Source organism: Lagenorhynchus albirostris, chromosome 10 (assembly GCF_949774975.1).
Source record: "Lagenorhynchus albirostris chromosome 10, mLagAlb1.1, whole genome shotgun sequence".
Classification (NCBI taxonomy): domain Eukaryota; kingdom Metazoa; phylum Chordata; class Mammalia; order Artiodactyla; family Delphinidae; genus Lagenorhynchus; species Lagenorhynchus albirostris.
The window spans coordinates 65,431,650-65,447,029 of record NC_083104.1 but is presented as its reverse complement, the minus strand read 5'-3'; the positions used below and the strand labels follow the sequence as shown (position 1 = coordinate 65,447,029).

General features: G+C 46.6%; 1 protein-coding gene across 1 annotated transcript; it reads right to left on the bottom strand.

Annotated features, from left to right (window-relative positions):
* On the bottom strand, positions 1–11,182 carry LOC132527892 (E3 ubiquitin-protein ligase makorin-1-like). The gene is made up of 8 exons (XM_060163916.1): positions 10,941–11,182; positions 5,285–5,404; positions 4,841–5,103; positions 2,628–2,731; positions 2,287–2,459; positions 2,053–2,163; positions 387–522; positions 1–138 (listed from the first exon to the last, which is right to left on the bottom strand). Exons 1-8 carry the CDS (start codon positions 11,009–11,011, stop codon positions 1–3), a joined length of 1,116 nt encoding a protein of 371 aa, XP_060019899.1. The 5' UTR covers positions 11,012–11,182.
* Between the last annotated feature and the right edge of the window lie 4,198 nt (positions 11,183–15,380).

Below are 15,380 nucleotides of genomic sequence, written 5' to 3'. Positions count from 1 at the left end.
TTACAGGAGGCAGTGGTAAGAACTGTTGGGGTCCAGGAGGAGTTCTGAACCCCAGAAGGCCATGGTCAGGGCACAGTCCATGAAGAACACTTCCTCCTCTGGCTCGGTGCCCCCTAGGAACGCTGTTTTGCCCACCACCTGAGAGTAGAAAAAGAAATCAGTGAAAACCCCTCAGCTTCGACCCCAGTTGTATGTGGTACAGGGGAATCAAGGCTGACGCATAAGGTTAGGCAGGTTGTACGTAGCACAAAGGTACCACATCTAAGCAGGCACCATTAATGTCACAGACATCATACATAGGTTTTACATTTATCACAGACATTTATTATAAACCATGGCCAGCAGCCTCCCCGACCCCTTATCCCTGCTGTTACCACCTCACTCACAGAGGCCAGCTGCATACTCCCGGGCCAGGGAGGATCAGAAGTCGGGGCCTCATCTGGGAGCTGGTGCAGGTAAATGCAGTCCGACTTGAAGGGGCATCGGCCATTCCCCCGCATGAAGAACCGGCATCGAATCTGGCTATGAGAGGGCAGCAGGATAGAAGACCATCACCTTCAAGCCCAGTTGCCCCAGGAACAAGGAGCACTCAAGGCCGACATGTAATGTTGGGTAGGTTATACACAGCACAAAGGCACCACCACATCTATCCTGGCACCTCTAGGGTCACATAGACAAGTGTAGATGTTATATTTATTACAATTATTTCCCAGCAGATGGCAGTAAAGTGTCTTAAGTGGTACCTTTCTCTTAATTCCCATAAAGTCTATTTGGGACAGCAGTGACCCTGGGAATCTCCTTTCCTTCTTTGAACTAAGTTTCAGTAATACCACCAAAGGAGGAGGGAGAGCAGTTAACCCAACAATGTGTCTCTGTAACCAGGTTAGAACAATGCCCTCTTCTGAGGGGTGGTCTTATGATTTGGTAACTGCTAGCTAATGAAATTGATTAAGAAGTTTCCCACTTCTGAGATTTCAAATTTCATTCTGTGAAAGGTCAGATACAGGAAGGGCTTGTGGGCAACTTGTGATCTGCTTAAGTAGGAACAGCTTTTTCTTGCACAGAAAGATGGACGAGAGGGAGAAAAAGATAAAGCGCATATTTATAGCCTTCTTCCTTTTTCCTGCATCATCACCTCTCTGCTTGACTCCAATGCAGTTGAGTCTTTCCCACCTCCTGCAGTCCCAGCGTGAATGGAGGATCCCGCTGACCACCAAGCTGGAAGCCTGGGAACCCCTCTAAAATGACTGTCCCTCTTCCTCTTCCTACCATTTGACCAAACCTAGCATTAGGAACCCCTCCATCCAGATAGCATCCAAAACCACCCCACTCAACCTGACCAGATTCTCCATCAGTCTCCCTCACTCAGCTCTCACGTGATAGTACCAGTCCTGTGGCCGTCCATCTGGAAACATTAATCATCTTACAATTTCCTTTCAACCTCATGGTCAATTGGCTACCCAGGTATGGCCCTTCCTCCTCTCAAGTCAATATCCTCCCCATGGTTCCTTCTAGTCCATGCTAGGAGTCAGAATGTCTGGGTTCAAACCCACTTCCTTACTTAAGCCCCATAGACCTTGCCTCACTTTCTCCTTCTACAGCATGGTAACAGTAAGAGTCTCTACTTCCATGGTGGCTTGTGGGATCTTAGTTCCCCGACCAGGGATAGAACCTGGGGCCCCATCAGTGAGTGTGCCAGGTCCTAACCACTGGACTGCTGAGGAATTCCTATACTTTCTTGCTTTAAAAAAAAAATCAGAAATAAAAGCCAAGCAGGGCTTCCCATCATGCTGAGAGAACCAGAGTTTCCCTGTGTGGATCCTGAGCCAGGCTAGAAGAGAAACTTGGCCTTGACTGTCTCAGTCACTCACTATTATTCACTGGGCTTTCTGAAATAGTGGAAATAGCTCACACTCTCACCTGCTGTCTTGGTCACTCTGCACTTCCAGGATTTGGGGGATACCATGCTGGGAACCACGGCTGAGAGGGTATAGATCAGGGACTGCTTCCCCTCTTTCCTAACCTGAGTCATGCTCCCCCTGCCAGAATCACCTGGTCCGAGCCTTGAAGTTCCTGATGAGTTGTTCCTTCTTAGGCCCCTTGCTCACCCAGAATTTGCAGGGAATGATGTAGCTGGAAGGGACACGGCACTGGGGACAGGCCCTGCGAGGTGGGATGGGGTGGGAGGTGGGAGAGGAGTAGTCACAAGTCCATCGGCCTGTCTCTGAGCCTACCCCTCTGTGGGACCTTTCCCTCCCTCCCTGCTGGCCCCTCCATGACACTGACTTGATGACACCCAGCGGGAAGTCCCCTCGGCTCTTCCGCCAGGTACGCAGGCAGCCCAGGCAGTGGGGGTGGCTGCAGTTGGGCAGGATGCCAAAAATCCGCTTGGCCTCTGGCTTGTCCCACACCTTGTCCATGCAGATGCCACACACGATGTCCCGACTGTCCTGCACCCTCTGCAGCCACAGGCAGGGTCAGAGCACATCCTCCCTTCAGCCCCCACCCTGCCCCCCCCCCACACTGTCACCCCAAATACGGCCCCAGGGAACACAGAGCCCTCCTCCAGCAGGTATGGGCATCCCAGAGGTCCAGCATGGCATCCTCTTCCCCTCCCCCTCCACTACCTGCTGCACCTCAAGGTCCAGGCTTTGAAGTGGGGCCAGGAGCTCCTGGACAGGGTCTGACATAGGCTGAGACTTCGGGAAGTAGCTGTGATCACCATCAGCAGCTGTTGGGGAAAACTGGATCCATTCATTCATTTACTCATTCATGTGGTATCTCCTAAGCGTCTGCTGCATGCAAGGCCCTGAGGGTGTGTAAAGTTCTGTCCACCAGTAGTTCAGAGTCTACTCAGAATTATGTCTCTAACACAACTGTTTAGACCTGTGCTATTCAATATGATAGCCACCTGCCACATGTGGCTATCAAGCACCTGGAATGGAGCTAGTCTGAATTCAGATGTGTCATAGTGTAAAATACACATGAGATTTTGAAGCTGAATACCAAAAAGTCTCTAAAATGTTTCATTATTAACTTTTTATATTAATTACATATTGAAACGATATTGGATATGTAATTTTTGATATACTGGGTTAAATATTAAAATTAATTTCACTTGTTTCTTTTTCCTTTTTTTAAAATGAGGCTGCTAGAAAAATTTTATTTACATGCGTGAATTGTAAAATGGTGCAACCACTTTGGAAAACAGTTTGGTGGTTCCTCAAAATATTAAACATAGGGTTAACATATGATCCAGTAACTCCACTCCTAGGTATATACCCAAGAGAAATGGAAATATACATCCGCACAAAAATTTGTACATAAGTGCTCATAGCAACATTATTCATAATAGCCAGAAAGCAAAAACAACCCAAGTATCCATCAACTGGTGAATGAATAAAACAAAATGTGGTATATATCCATATCCTGGGATATTATTTGGCCATAAAAGGAAATGAAGTACTTCTATATGCTGCAACATGAATAAATCTAGAAAATATTATACTAAATAAAAGAAGCCAGACACAAAAAGGCCATATATTGTATGATTCCATTTATATGAAATGTCCAGAAGAGGCAAATCCACAGAGCCAGAAAATAGATTCGTGTTTACCAATGGCTGGGAGGGGTTGTGGATGAAGAGTGATTGCTAATGGGCTTCTTTTTGGGGTAATGAAAATCTTCTAGAATTAAATAGTGCTACTAATAAGAACCTACTGTACAGCACAGGGAACTCTACTCAGTACTCTGTAACTACCTATATGGGAAAAGAATCTAAAAGAGCATGGATATATGTATAACTGATTCACTTTGCTGTACAACAGAAACTAACACAATGTTCCAAATCAACTCTACTCCAATAAAAATTAATTTAAAAAAACAGTGCTAATGTTTGTACTACTCTGAATATACTGTATTACATTGAATCGTACACTTTAAGTTGGTGAATTTTTAGGTTTGTGAATTATATCTCAATAAAGCTGATACAAAAAATTCCATATGTTATATGGAATCTAAAAAAAAAAATGGTTCTGAAGAACCTAGGGGCAGGACAGGAATGAAGACGCAGACATAGAGAATGGACTTGAGGACATGGGGAGGGGGAAGGGTAAGCTGGGACAAAGTGAGAGAGTGGCATGTACATATATACACTACCAAATGTAAAACAGATAGCTAGTGGGAAGCAGCCACATAGCACAGGGAGATCAGCTTGGTGCTTTGTGTCCACCTAGAGGGGTGGGATAGGGAGGGTGGGAGGGAGACGCAAGAGGGAGGAGGTATGGGGATATATGTCTATGTATAGTTGATTCACTTTGTTATACAGCAGAAACTAACACACCATTGTAAAGCGATTATACTCCAATAAAGATGTTAAGGAAAAAAATTCCATATGTAACATATTTCTGTTGGACAGCACTGAATTAGAGCAATAATTTTAAAAATAACTACTAGTATTTAGTGTTTACTCTGTGCCAGGTACTGTGCTATGCACATCACATATACGAACCCATCAAGACCCTGTGAGTAGGTGCTATTATCAGTGCCCTTTAGCAGATGAGGCAGTTGAGACTCAGAGAGGTTAAGTGACTTGTTCAAGGTCACACAGTTCCTAAGTGGTGGAGCCAGCATTTGAAACTAGGTGGTTTGACTCCACAGGCACCATGGTATTCTGCTTCTAGAACACAGAGAGCAACAGAGCCAGAGGAAAATTTCCCTCTGGCTGGGAATATTGAGGAGGGAGGGGGCGGAAGGAAATATAAACCTTGCTCAGAGACAGAGCAGGGACCCTGGTCTCAGATCTCACTTGTGCCCACCTGCAGTAGCCCTGATGACTCACATGCTAGGGACAGGGACTTCCAGGAGCTGCCACCAATGTCCTCAGCCTTGCTGAACAACTCCTCCAGGCCAGGCTCCATGCCCTGGTAGGCCCCGGCCCAACCCCATCCGGCAGTCACAGAGGGCAGGTAGGAGGGCTCGGAGCCCCTGCGGGTCAGTCCCTGCGGGGGGCCTGACAGGGTGATGTGTGGCTCCGAATGGCGGCGGCCCCACTCAAGGTGGTGGGGAGGCTGCAGGTGGCAGGGAGGCTGCAGGTGCCGGTAGCTGTCGTGAGAAGAGAAGGGTAAGGAGAAAGGGATAGCTCCTTCGTGGCTCAGAGCTAGCTCAGCCTAGTACTTGGAGCTGAGGGCAGAGGGGCTCTGGGAAGATGCATGGTCCATGAAGAATGATTCCTCCCTCCTGAGTCTCCCAGCCCGCTCCCCACTTGAGGAGAAGAGGCACTTACCTGCATCCATCTCCGTGGAAGCAGAAGCCTCGCTGGAAATATCTGCAGACCTGGGATGCCTTCCGGTCCTGAGTGAAGCAGCGGCTGGACCCCCAGTGACAGGCCCCTCGGTCAAAGCTCCTAAGAGATCATTTGAGTCATGCCCAGCCCCATTTTAGTTCCTGCCTTTGTGATCCTTCTAGAAAGACGCTGTGTGACATGAAGACTCAGGCTTCAGGTTTGGTCCTGTGTTCAAATCCTGACTCCGCTTGATAACCCTGGGTGGTAATTCAATTTCCCTAAAGCTTGGTTTCCTCCCGCTTAAACATGAGGGTAACAATGCCTCCTGTTACCTCAGGGTTGTTGTGAAGGTTTTTTTAGATTTCGCACAATGCACATAGCAGGAGCTCAGTAAATCATAGTGATTCCTATTACTTTCTCCAAGCACAGAGTCTGGTGGGCTCTGGATTCAGAATTCTGGGTTCAGATTCCGGAACCAGGGCCTGCTCTATGGGCACAGACCTGTGTAGTCACGCAGGGGCCCCATGCTTGCTTCAATGTTCTGCCATTGCTGTCTTGAAATGATTAAATTTTTGAACAAGGGACGCTGATTTTCTTTTTGTGCTGGGTCCCACAAATTATATAGGCAGTTCTGCCTGGTACCACTACTTCTTGGTTGTATGAGCTTGGACAAACTTTCCATGCCTCAGTTTCTTCATTTGTAAGTTATCAGTACTTAATTCAGGGGATGATATAAAACGTCAATGAGATATTGTATGTAAAGTATAGTTATCCCTTGGTATCCGTGCGAGGTTAGTTCCAGAACCTCCATGGACACCAAAATCCGTGGATGCTCGAGTCCCTTATATAAAATGGCATAGGGACTTCCCTGGTGGTCCACTGTTTAAGACACCGTGCTTCCACTGCAGGGGGCACAGGTTCAATCTCTGGTCGGAGAACTAAGATCCCGAATGCCACGTGGCCCAGCCAAGAAATAGAAAAAATAAAAATAAATAAATAAAAATTTTAAAAAAGGGGCTTCCCTGGTGGCACAGTGGTTGAGAGTCCGCCTCAACCTCAACCGGGTTCGTGCCCCGGTCTGGGAGGATCCCACATGCCACGGAGCGGCTAGGCCCATGAGCCATGGCCGCTGAACCTGTGCGTCCGGAGCCTGTGCTTCGCAACGAGAGAGGCCACAACAGTGAGAGGCCCGCGTACCGCAAATTAAAAAAAAATAAAATGGCATAGTATTTGCATATAACCTATGCATATGCTCCTGTATACTTTAAATTATCTCTAGATCACTTATAACACCTAATACAATGTAAATACTATGTAAATATTTGTTGGTACACAGCAAATTCAAGTTTTGCTTTTTGGAACTTTCTGGGATTTTCTTCCCAAATATTTTCGATCTACGGTTGGTTTAATCCACGGAAACGGAACCCACAGATACACATGGCCAACTATACCTGGCACATAGCAAGCCCTCAATAAATATTAGCTGTTCTTATCACTCTGCTGTCATCATTATCATCATCATCGTCACCACTACTACAAGGACATTTGAGGGTCAGCCTGTGAGGTGGGAAGGGTGGGAGGAGGCCAAGTTGGGCCAACATTTATTGAGAATCTACTATGTGTCCAGGCCTGAGCCAGGGCTCTGGGGACCTCTGCTCTTGTCGTGTGCTTCCTTGCCAGGAGTGGGAATAAGCCCACATGTGAAGTGGCCAGGGCAGCAGGGACAGGGACAGAGGTCAGACTCTTGTCCCAAGAGAACACAGACTGCCAGCTGATGCTGGAGGTCTGCCATAGAGTGGCCCCCACCATTCTCCAGAGAATTTCCAAGAGAGGCCCTGGCAGAGAAGCAGGTGGAGGAAGGGCAGGATGGGTGACAGGCACCCAGTCTTGTTGGTGAAGGTACCGGATCGTCAGGCACATGGTCCTTATTACAATGACTATTATTATATTATTACATAATATAATACTTATAATAACTGTAGTTGTTATTATGTTATTTTTATGGAAGCTGTTGTGAGGGCCAGGAAGGTAATATAAGATCATTAAACGGTAACTTTTGATTTTAATTCAGACCACTATGTCATTTTTGGTTTAATTCAGAAGAAATTCAAAGAATTGAGTGCCCCTGATATAACAACCTTTCATTTCCATTTGCTTATTTATGTGAACAAGATTTCTCAGTGCTTCCATTCATAAATATTAATTCCCTGGTGGTGCAGTGGTTGAGAGTCCGCCTGCTAATGCAGGGGACACGGGATCTTGCCCCAGTCTGGGAAGATCCCACATGCCGCGGAGCGGCTGGGCCCATGAGCCATGGCCGCTGGGCCTGTGCGTCCAGAGCCTGTGCTCCGCAACGGGAGAGGCCACAACAGTGAGAGGCCCGCATACCGCAAAAAAAAAAAAAAAGAAATAGAAATTGATGTTGATAACACAACATTGTAAATCAGTTGTACCCCAATAAAAATTTTTAAAAATAAAATTGAATAACAGACAACCCTCACCCCCCCCAAAAAAGAAACTGATGTTGAATCTGGTCTTATTCTAGCAATAAGTAATGTTTATCCATGGATACATGAGCTTTTTTTGGTGGGGGGGAAGCAACAATCTCATCTAAATTTTGTAATGAAAATTTTGTTATTTAGTAATTAACTGTTAAAGTGTGTAGGGAGTTCCCTGGCAATCTAGTGTTTGGGACTCAGCACTTTCACTGCCAGGGCCTGGGTTCGATCTCTGGTGAGGGAAATAAGATCCTGCAAGCCTATGGCATGGCCAAAAAAAAAAAAAAAGTGTGTAATTTATTTCTTTTGATCAGTTGAGTACTACTAATAACTAAATCTAGAAAAAAGTCATATTTCTGTTTCACAAATACTTTTGGTGCAGGAACAGATAATATCGTGATCAGTGAAAGACTTCTGAGAAGAAAAATATTTGTATTGGTAAAATTCTGTGGGAGAAGTAGAATAGGTATTCAAGGAGAAAAGGAGTTATGTAAAACTGTAAAGAGCCTGCTTTTATATACTTTTAAATGGATGACAGTATATGTTAAATCTCTCTGGTATTTAGATGCCACTGGATGCATGAAAAGAATAATGTACTTAATCAAATCTACCCTGCTCACCTGCCATTGCCGCTCAGCTGCCCACACAGCAAGTTCATTGGCAGGTCCCAAAGCAAACAGCCCGAAATACCTTCGACTGAAATTCTGCACAGAGCTACAGCCAGCCCCAGCCCAGTACCCCATGGTGACTTTCAATCATTCTCACTGCCTGGCTTGGAAAAATTGAGAGACTCCTGCAGGAAGATTGAGGGCAAGTTCTTGTGAGCTTTGTGTTCAAAGCTGAGAGCTTTGAACACATTCCTCAAAATCTTGCCTGAAGTGCCAGTCTTGAAGAAAGACTCAGAAATGGTAAAAAGCATTTGATTTAGTGATGTAACTACTCTAAAAACATCTTTTAAAACTCTCTTTTGGAATTAAAAAAGCATAATTGTATTAAAGTGGGACTATTTAGAATACATTAGAAATTTAACCTTTGCAACAATTTACGTTATGATGAATACCATTAGATAACTTGGAGTGTGGAGGGGACACATGTTTTTTCAAATTTCTTTTAGGTTTATAGAAGATGCCTGGCCTGGTATGTTTCTGCTCCCAATTATAACATGAGGAGTAGATAGGAAGAGGCTGCAGTGGGGGAGGGACCAGATCAGTGGTGACAGCCAAAGTTAGGGAGGATAGAAGGTGGATGGAGGTTGGGGTGAGGGGCGAGGTGGAAATGACAGTCACTGGAGAAAGGGTGGGTGACCTGAGAGGAGGAGCCTCTCACCCCCTAGGGGAGGAGCCAGTGGCCCTCAAAGGAGGGCTTGAAAGCCTCCTGTCCCCAGTCCCCAAAGCTTTGCTTTCCCTAAAGACCACCAATGAAGCTGACCTCCAGGACTGCCTAAGAGGCCACCATACTAGCTCCTTCACAACTGAGAGATCCAGCAACAGAGCTCTCCCAGCATGTCCAGAGGTGCTCTTAGACCATCAGACGAGCCACAGTAACAGGAGCTAGGGGCTTTGTGATCAAATTGATTTGAGAAACTCCTCCTTCTATATTTTTTTAGAGTCATGTTGTATATTGCTTACCATACATGAACATATTAAATGCTCTGATAAGTCCTGCCCTCCACCCACACAGCCTTAACATACCAATAAAACACATTTTGTTTGGGGTACTGGCAAATTAGTTCATTTAATCCTCAAAACAAGCCTTAAAAGTCAGGAGTCATCTTTTGTTTTCAAAATCTGAGGCTCAGAGAGGTCAAGTAACTGGCCTGGGACTCGGAACAAGAGTTAGCACTATAACCCAGGTGTCCTCACTCAGCACAATACTTCTCTAGTTAACCAAGATTGACTTGTCAGGGGTGAGGGCTGCTGGACTTGGGGAATTTCTCAAGCCAAATTCTGAGGCCAAGGGTTGGGGACAGAACAGCCAGAAGTCACCGGTAATCCAGGCCTGGGGAGGCAGCAAAAGCAGCTGGGTGGCTGGGAGGCCAGAGCAGTGGACCCCTGCGCAGTGATCAGGACTGGCCTGTTGGGTGAACACAGGGTGTGCAGAGAAGAGCAGGGATGAGGAAGGTGGGGCTGGGTACAGTGAGGGGGAGGTGGAACCTGCCAAGTGAGCCCCCTGACCAAGATTCTTAAAACTTGAGGGCCAAACTTAGTCTAGCATGCCACCTTCCTTTTTTTTTTTTTTTTTTTTGTGGTACGCGGGCCTCTCACTGTTGTGGCCTCTCCCGTTGCGGAGCACAGGCTCCGGACGCGCAGGCTCAGCGGCCATGGCTCACGGGCCCAGCCGCTCTGCGGCACGTGGGATCTTCCCGGACTGGGGCACGAACCTGCGTCCCCTGCATCGGCAGGTGGACTTTTAACCACTGCGCCACCAGGGAAGCCCCACCTTCCTTCTTGAGCTTTGGGCAGGACCAGGAACAACTGAAAATCTCCTTTAGTAAATGTCCGTCTTCTTTTTTTGCCTTCCTCTTGCTGCCAGATTGCCTTTCTTCCTAGCTTGGGGAAACCATTTCACACTGAGACCCTAAGGTCTACAATGATCCCTCCTTTACCCAAGATTCAGTTCTCTCTGGGGAACTCATCTCTTCCATCTGTTGGCAAAATGAATCTGTGCTAAGGTATGAATGCCTGATGGAAGGCCTAGTGAGCTAGCATACCCCAAAGAATGACTCTCTAATGGTGTAATGTTCAACCTGAAGTGTTTCCATTCACACACTTATGAACACCTGGCACCAGGCTACATACTGGGGCTACAAAGATAACCAGAGGGCCAGATCCCACTGCAGGGAGCTGTATAGTATTTCTGGGCAGAGAAACATTTGTTGAGTGGAAGAGAAAAAAGGCAAATGGGGACTCTCTGCCCTAAATGGTCAGACCCTGAGCTAGCCCTGACTTATCCCCTGTCTGGCCTCAGTTTCCTCCTCTGAACTGTGAGGGGTGAGAGATAGTCTCCAGACACTTCCAGCGTGGGGTTGGGGGCTAGGAAGCCCCTTTTCCCACCTGATGCACCCCAAATTCTTAAAGACTGAGCTTTCAGTGGACAGACAGAACCCCAAAGAATTTTCTCCCACTTCCCCTGTGTTCTCCCAAAACCCAGGCCCCTACCTGTGTGGTCGCTGGGAGCGGGTCCTGCTCGCTCCACCTTGGCTGCTGCCATCCGGCTCCGCAGGGTCCATCCCAGCTGTGGCCCCTAATGAGAATCAGGCAGGGCTGCTCTGGTGCTCCTTTATCCCTCTCTCTCCGGGCAGGGCCAAAGGGAGGAGGGGCTGCGCAGGCAGGCCCACCTCTCCTCATGGCCCCCCCGCCTGCAGGAGGAGGGATGGACGGTGAAGCAGGATGGCTGGAAGGCTAGGAGGCTGGGGGCTCCAAATGCCCTGTCCAGGCTACAGAATGTGGGTGGGGTGGGGCATGAAGGCCTTAAGGGATCCCTAGATGATTACTGGAGGAAACTGGGGGGATGGTTTAAGGACTTTAAGGGCCTCAGCAAGGGCCACCATAAGAGGTGGCCAGGAGGGGGCTTGTCTGAGGCTCTGTCTAATGAGGAAACTCCAGATTAGATGAGAGCATATCAGCCAGTCAGAGCCTCTCCTGGGCAGCATAAATGGCTGTTGGATTTGTAGCTTGCATCGTGGAGAACAATTGGACTGGGCCCATTGACGATGGGGAGTGAGGAGAAGGGGGGACTGTGAGCTCTAAGAGCCCTTCCTAACACCCCCTCAATTCCTATCTTAATCCTCCAAAGCCCATGTACTCTCCACTAGACTGCAGTGCCCCATGTGGGAGGTAAGCTGGGAAAGTTAAAAAGACGAAATAAGAGGAATTCACTTAAAAGTTAAAGGAGAGATTTTTAAACTGAATTTAATCAACTTCCTATATTTATCAGTAAATTGAGACACTAGTTTGGGAAACGAATTGTCTTGGACATCTTTGTTATTTCCTTAACTTTTGCTGGATCAAAATTATTTTTTATTTATTTTTAAAATTTATTTATTTTTGGCTGTGTTGGGTCTTTGTTGCTGCACGCGGGCTGTCTCTAGTTGCAGTGAGCAGCGGCTACTCTTTGTTGCGGTGCACGGGCTTCCCATTGCGGTGGCTTCTCTTGTTGCAGAGCTTGGGCTCTAGGTGTGCGGGCTTCAGTAGCTGTGGCACAGGGGCTCAGCACTTGTGGCTCGCGGGCTCTGGAGCGCAGGCTCAGTAGTTGTGGCACAGGGGCTTAGTTGCTCCGTAGCACGTGGGATCTTCCCAGACCAGGGCTCGAACCTGTGTCCCCTGCATTGGCAGGTGGATTCTTAACCACTGCGCCACCAGGGAAGCCCTGGATCAAAATTATTAAAAAAATTTTTTTATAGGTGCTGCCAATCAGCCCTCTGTGGTGGCTGTGCCAGATTATACTCCCACCAACAGTATGAGAGTGCCTGTGTCTGCACACCCTTGCCAACACAATATAATCAAACTTGTTAGTATTTGTTAATTTGTTATGTAAAACAACAGTATCTCATTGTAGTTTTATTTAATTTTTTTGGCTGTGGCACGTGAGATCTTAATTCCCCGACCAGGGATCAAACCCGCACCCCCTGCAGTGGAAGCACGGAGTCTTAATCACTGGACCGTCAGGAAGTCCCTTGTAGGTTTGTTTTTTTTTTTGGCTGCGTTGGGTCTTCATTGCTGTGCGTGGGCTTTCTCTAATTGCGGCGAGCAGGGGGGCCACTCTTCATTGTGGTGCACGGACTTCTTATTGCAGTGGCTTCTCTTGTTGCAGAGCACGGGCTTTAGCTGCACGGGCTTCAGTAGTTGCAGCACTGGGGCTCAGTAGTTGTGGCAGTTGTAGCTTGTGGGCTCTAGAGCACAGGCTCAGTAGTTGTGGCACACGGGTTTCGTTGCTCCGCAGCATGTGGGATCTTCCCGGACCAGAGCTCGAACCTGTGTCCCCTGCATTGGCAGGCAGATTATTAACCACTGAGCCACCAGGGAACTCCCCCCTCATTGTAGTTTTAATTTACATTTCTCTTACTATGAGATTAAGCATCTCTCCATGTTTTAGAGGCATTTCTTTTCCTGTTCATATCCTTTGCCCATTTGGGTTGTTGACATTTTACTCATTGATTGGTAGGTGCTCTTTACATATTAAGGAAATTAGCCTTTGTCTTATTATGTCACACATTTTTTTAACATGGTTGATTTAAATTTTTTTGTGTTCCCCCCACTGGAAGAAACTTTTTTAGTGTGATGTAGTAAGATCTTTTATCTATTTTATAGACTCTTAAGTTTTTTGTATACTGCATGAAACTTAGAAACTTCTGTGTGTACAAGAGATTTTTGAAAGGTCTATCCACTTCAAGATTATATATAATTTTCCCCATGTGTTTCTTCTAGGTTGTTTTTTCCCTCCCCCACTCTTCGTTTTTTTTCCTTAAACATTGTATAAATATATCAAATTTATCCATTTTCCTGTTGATGGACATTTTTATTGTTTCTAAGTTTTTGCTCTTGCTGTAAAGAACATGTGTATGAGTCTTAGTGCAATTTGGTGGCTTTCACTCTACGGTACTATGTCAGGCTGCCTTCTCCAGGAAATAGATTTAGAGGTTTACTTGCAGGACACTCACTGGGGAGTGCTCCTGAGAACAACACCTGTAAGAAATTGTAGGAAGCAGGATTGGGTAGAGAGAGAAATTAAACTGCAATGTACCTAGGACAGAAGCCCCAATTCTGGAGCTGGACAATTCTTCACGTTGTTTCAAATTGGAGCAAAGAGGCTTGGCTTGTCCCCACATGTTGGCTATAGGCTGCTCCTGAGGAGGGTGTGTGCTTATCCTGGGCAAGGCGGCCCCCTTCACTGCAGGCAATTTCCTGAGAGGAACTCAGCTGTGAGCCCAGCAGCCACGGACCTCAGTGCCTGGGTTCTGAGGGGAACCTGGGTGATGCCTCACAGCTTCCACAGGTGCATTTTAACTTTACAAGATTTTGCCGAATTTTCAAGTTGATTTTATCAACTTCTACTCTCTTCTGCAGTATATGAGAATTTGTATTGTTATTCTTCCTTTCCACATTTTCTATCTTGGTTTTCCTGTTATTTTGGGGATAATTTCTACAGATCTTTTCTGAGGGGCAAAAATGATCTCTTTGGCTGTGTCTGTTTTTTAACTCATTTTTTTTCTGGAAATTCCAGGTATTTCTTTTAAAATGTTTGTCTTTTTTTTTTCCTTAAAAAGCGAACTGTTTCTTTAGTATGATTTTCATATCTTTATATTTTTAATATAAAACTTATTTGTCTCTTATATGATAATCAATAGCTATACTTTTTGATGTCCTGGGGCTCTAATTTCACTCATTATTCTATTTATTTTCATGCAGGCTGTCTCTTCATGTTTGTAATTTTGTGGGAGTTCTGTACTGCCTGAGTCTGTCCTCCAGAAGGGTTTTGCATCTGCTTCTTCCAGGCTCCTCAGGCATATTACCAGCCTGGGACCCCATTTCTTCCTTTAATAATAAACCTTTTTAAGTTTCAGAAGTTTTACAGAATTATCACAAAGACAGTATCTTCTAATTCTCTTAAGGTTGCTTTCTTTTTTAGTCTAAATTTTTGATTCATTTGTCTGTGGAGATGGTACCACTGTAAGTAAAGGAGAAAACTGGGGTGTCAGCTAAGGAGAGGAAAGCCCTGATGTCTTGTGGGGTAAAACTGTGCAAGTCCCAGGGACTTCCCTGGTGGTCCAGTGGTTAAGATGCCGTGCTTCCACTCCAGGGGGAATGGGTTCGATCCCCGGTTGGGGAACTAAGATCCCGCATGGCGTGGCAAAAACCCCCCAAAAACCTGTGCAAGTCCCACATACCACCCAAGGCCCAAGGGGACTTGCCTCCTCCCAGGCCCTTCTTAGCCCCTCCCAGACACCCTCACCCCCAAACCTGGTTTGTGCCATGGTTCCATACACCCTTCTCAGAGGGTGTGTATCCTTTCTCCCCCTCCCACCCCAAATGCTCCCTCCGGGTGGGATGGCATCTTCTCAGTTCTCCACAAACCTTGCTGACTGAGGAGTGGTGAGCAGTGCAAGAGGTGAGGGGGAACAATGGGCAGCCCCACAAGCCAGAAATGACCCCGCCACCCGGGCCAGCACCCCACAGTCTCATTTGCCTGACCAAGTCTCCCCCTCTGTGCACTGGATGTGGAAGAGAGGGAGGGGTCTCATCAGCCCCCAGGAAAAACACTGTAAGCTGAGTTAGCTTAAATCAACTCTTAAATATTTAATTCCCATTTATTTAAAGTTCCATCAGTCTGTATACACTATTTATATTAAAAACACAGGAAGCTGGGGCTCCTAGCAAAAATATACATTTCAATTTTAGAGATTGTTCAGACACTGAGAAGAGCTGTATCCTCAGTACCAGAACTGGGGAGGGGGATGAGGATGGGGTGCATGGTGGGGGAGGGGAGGGGAGGGGAGGGGAGAATCTTGCCAGTAGAGAGTGATCCTCAGGCATGGAAAGGCCCCTCCAAAAGGAAGACCAGACAGGACCCAGGAAGCCTGGGCTCTAACCCCACATGTC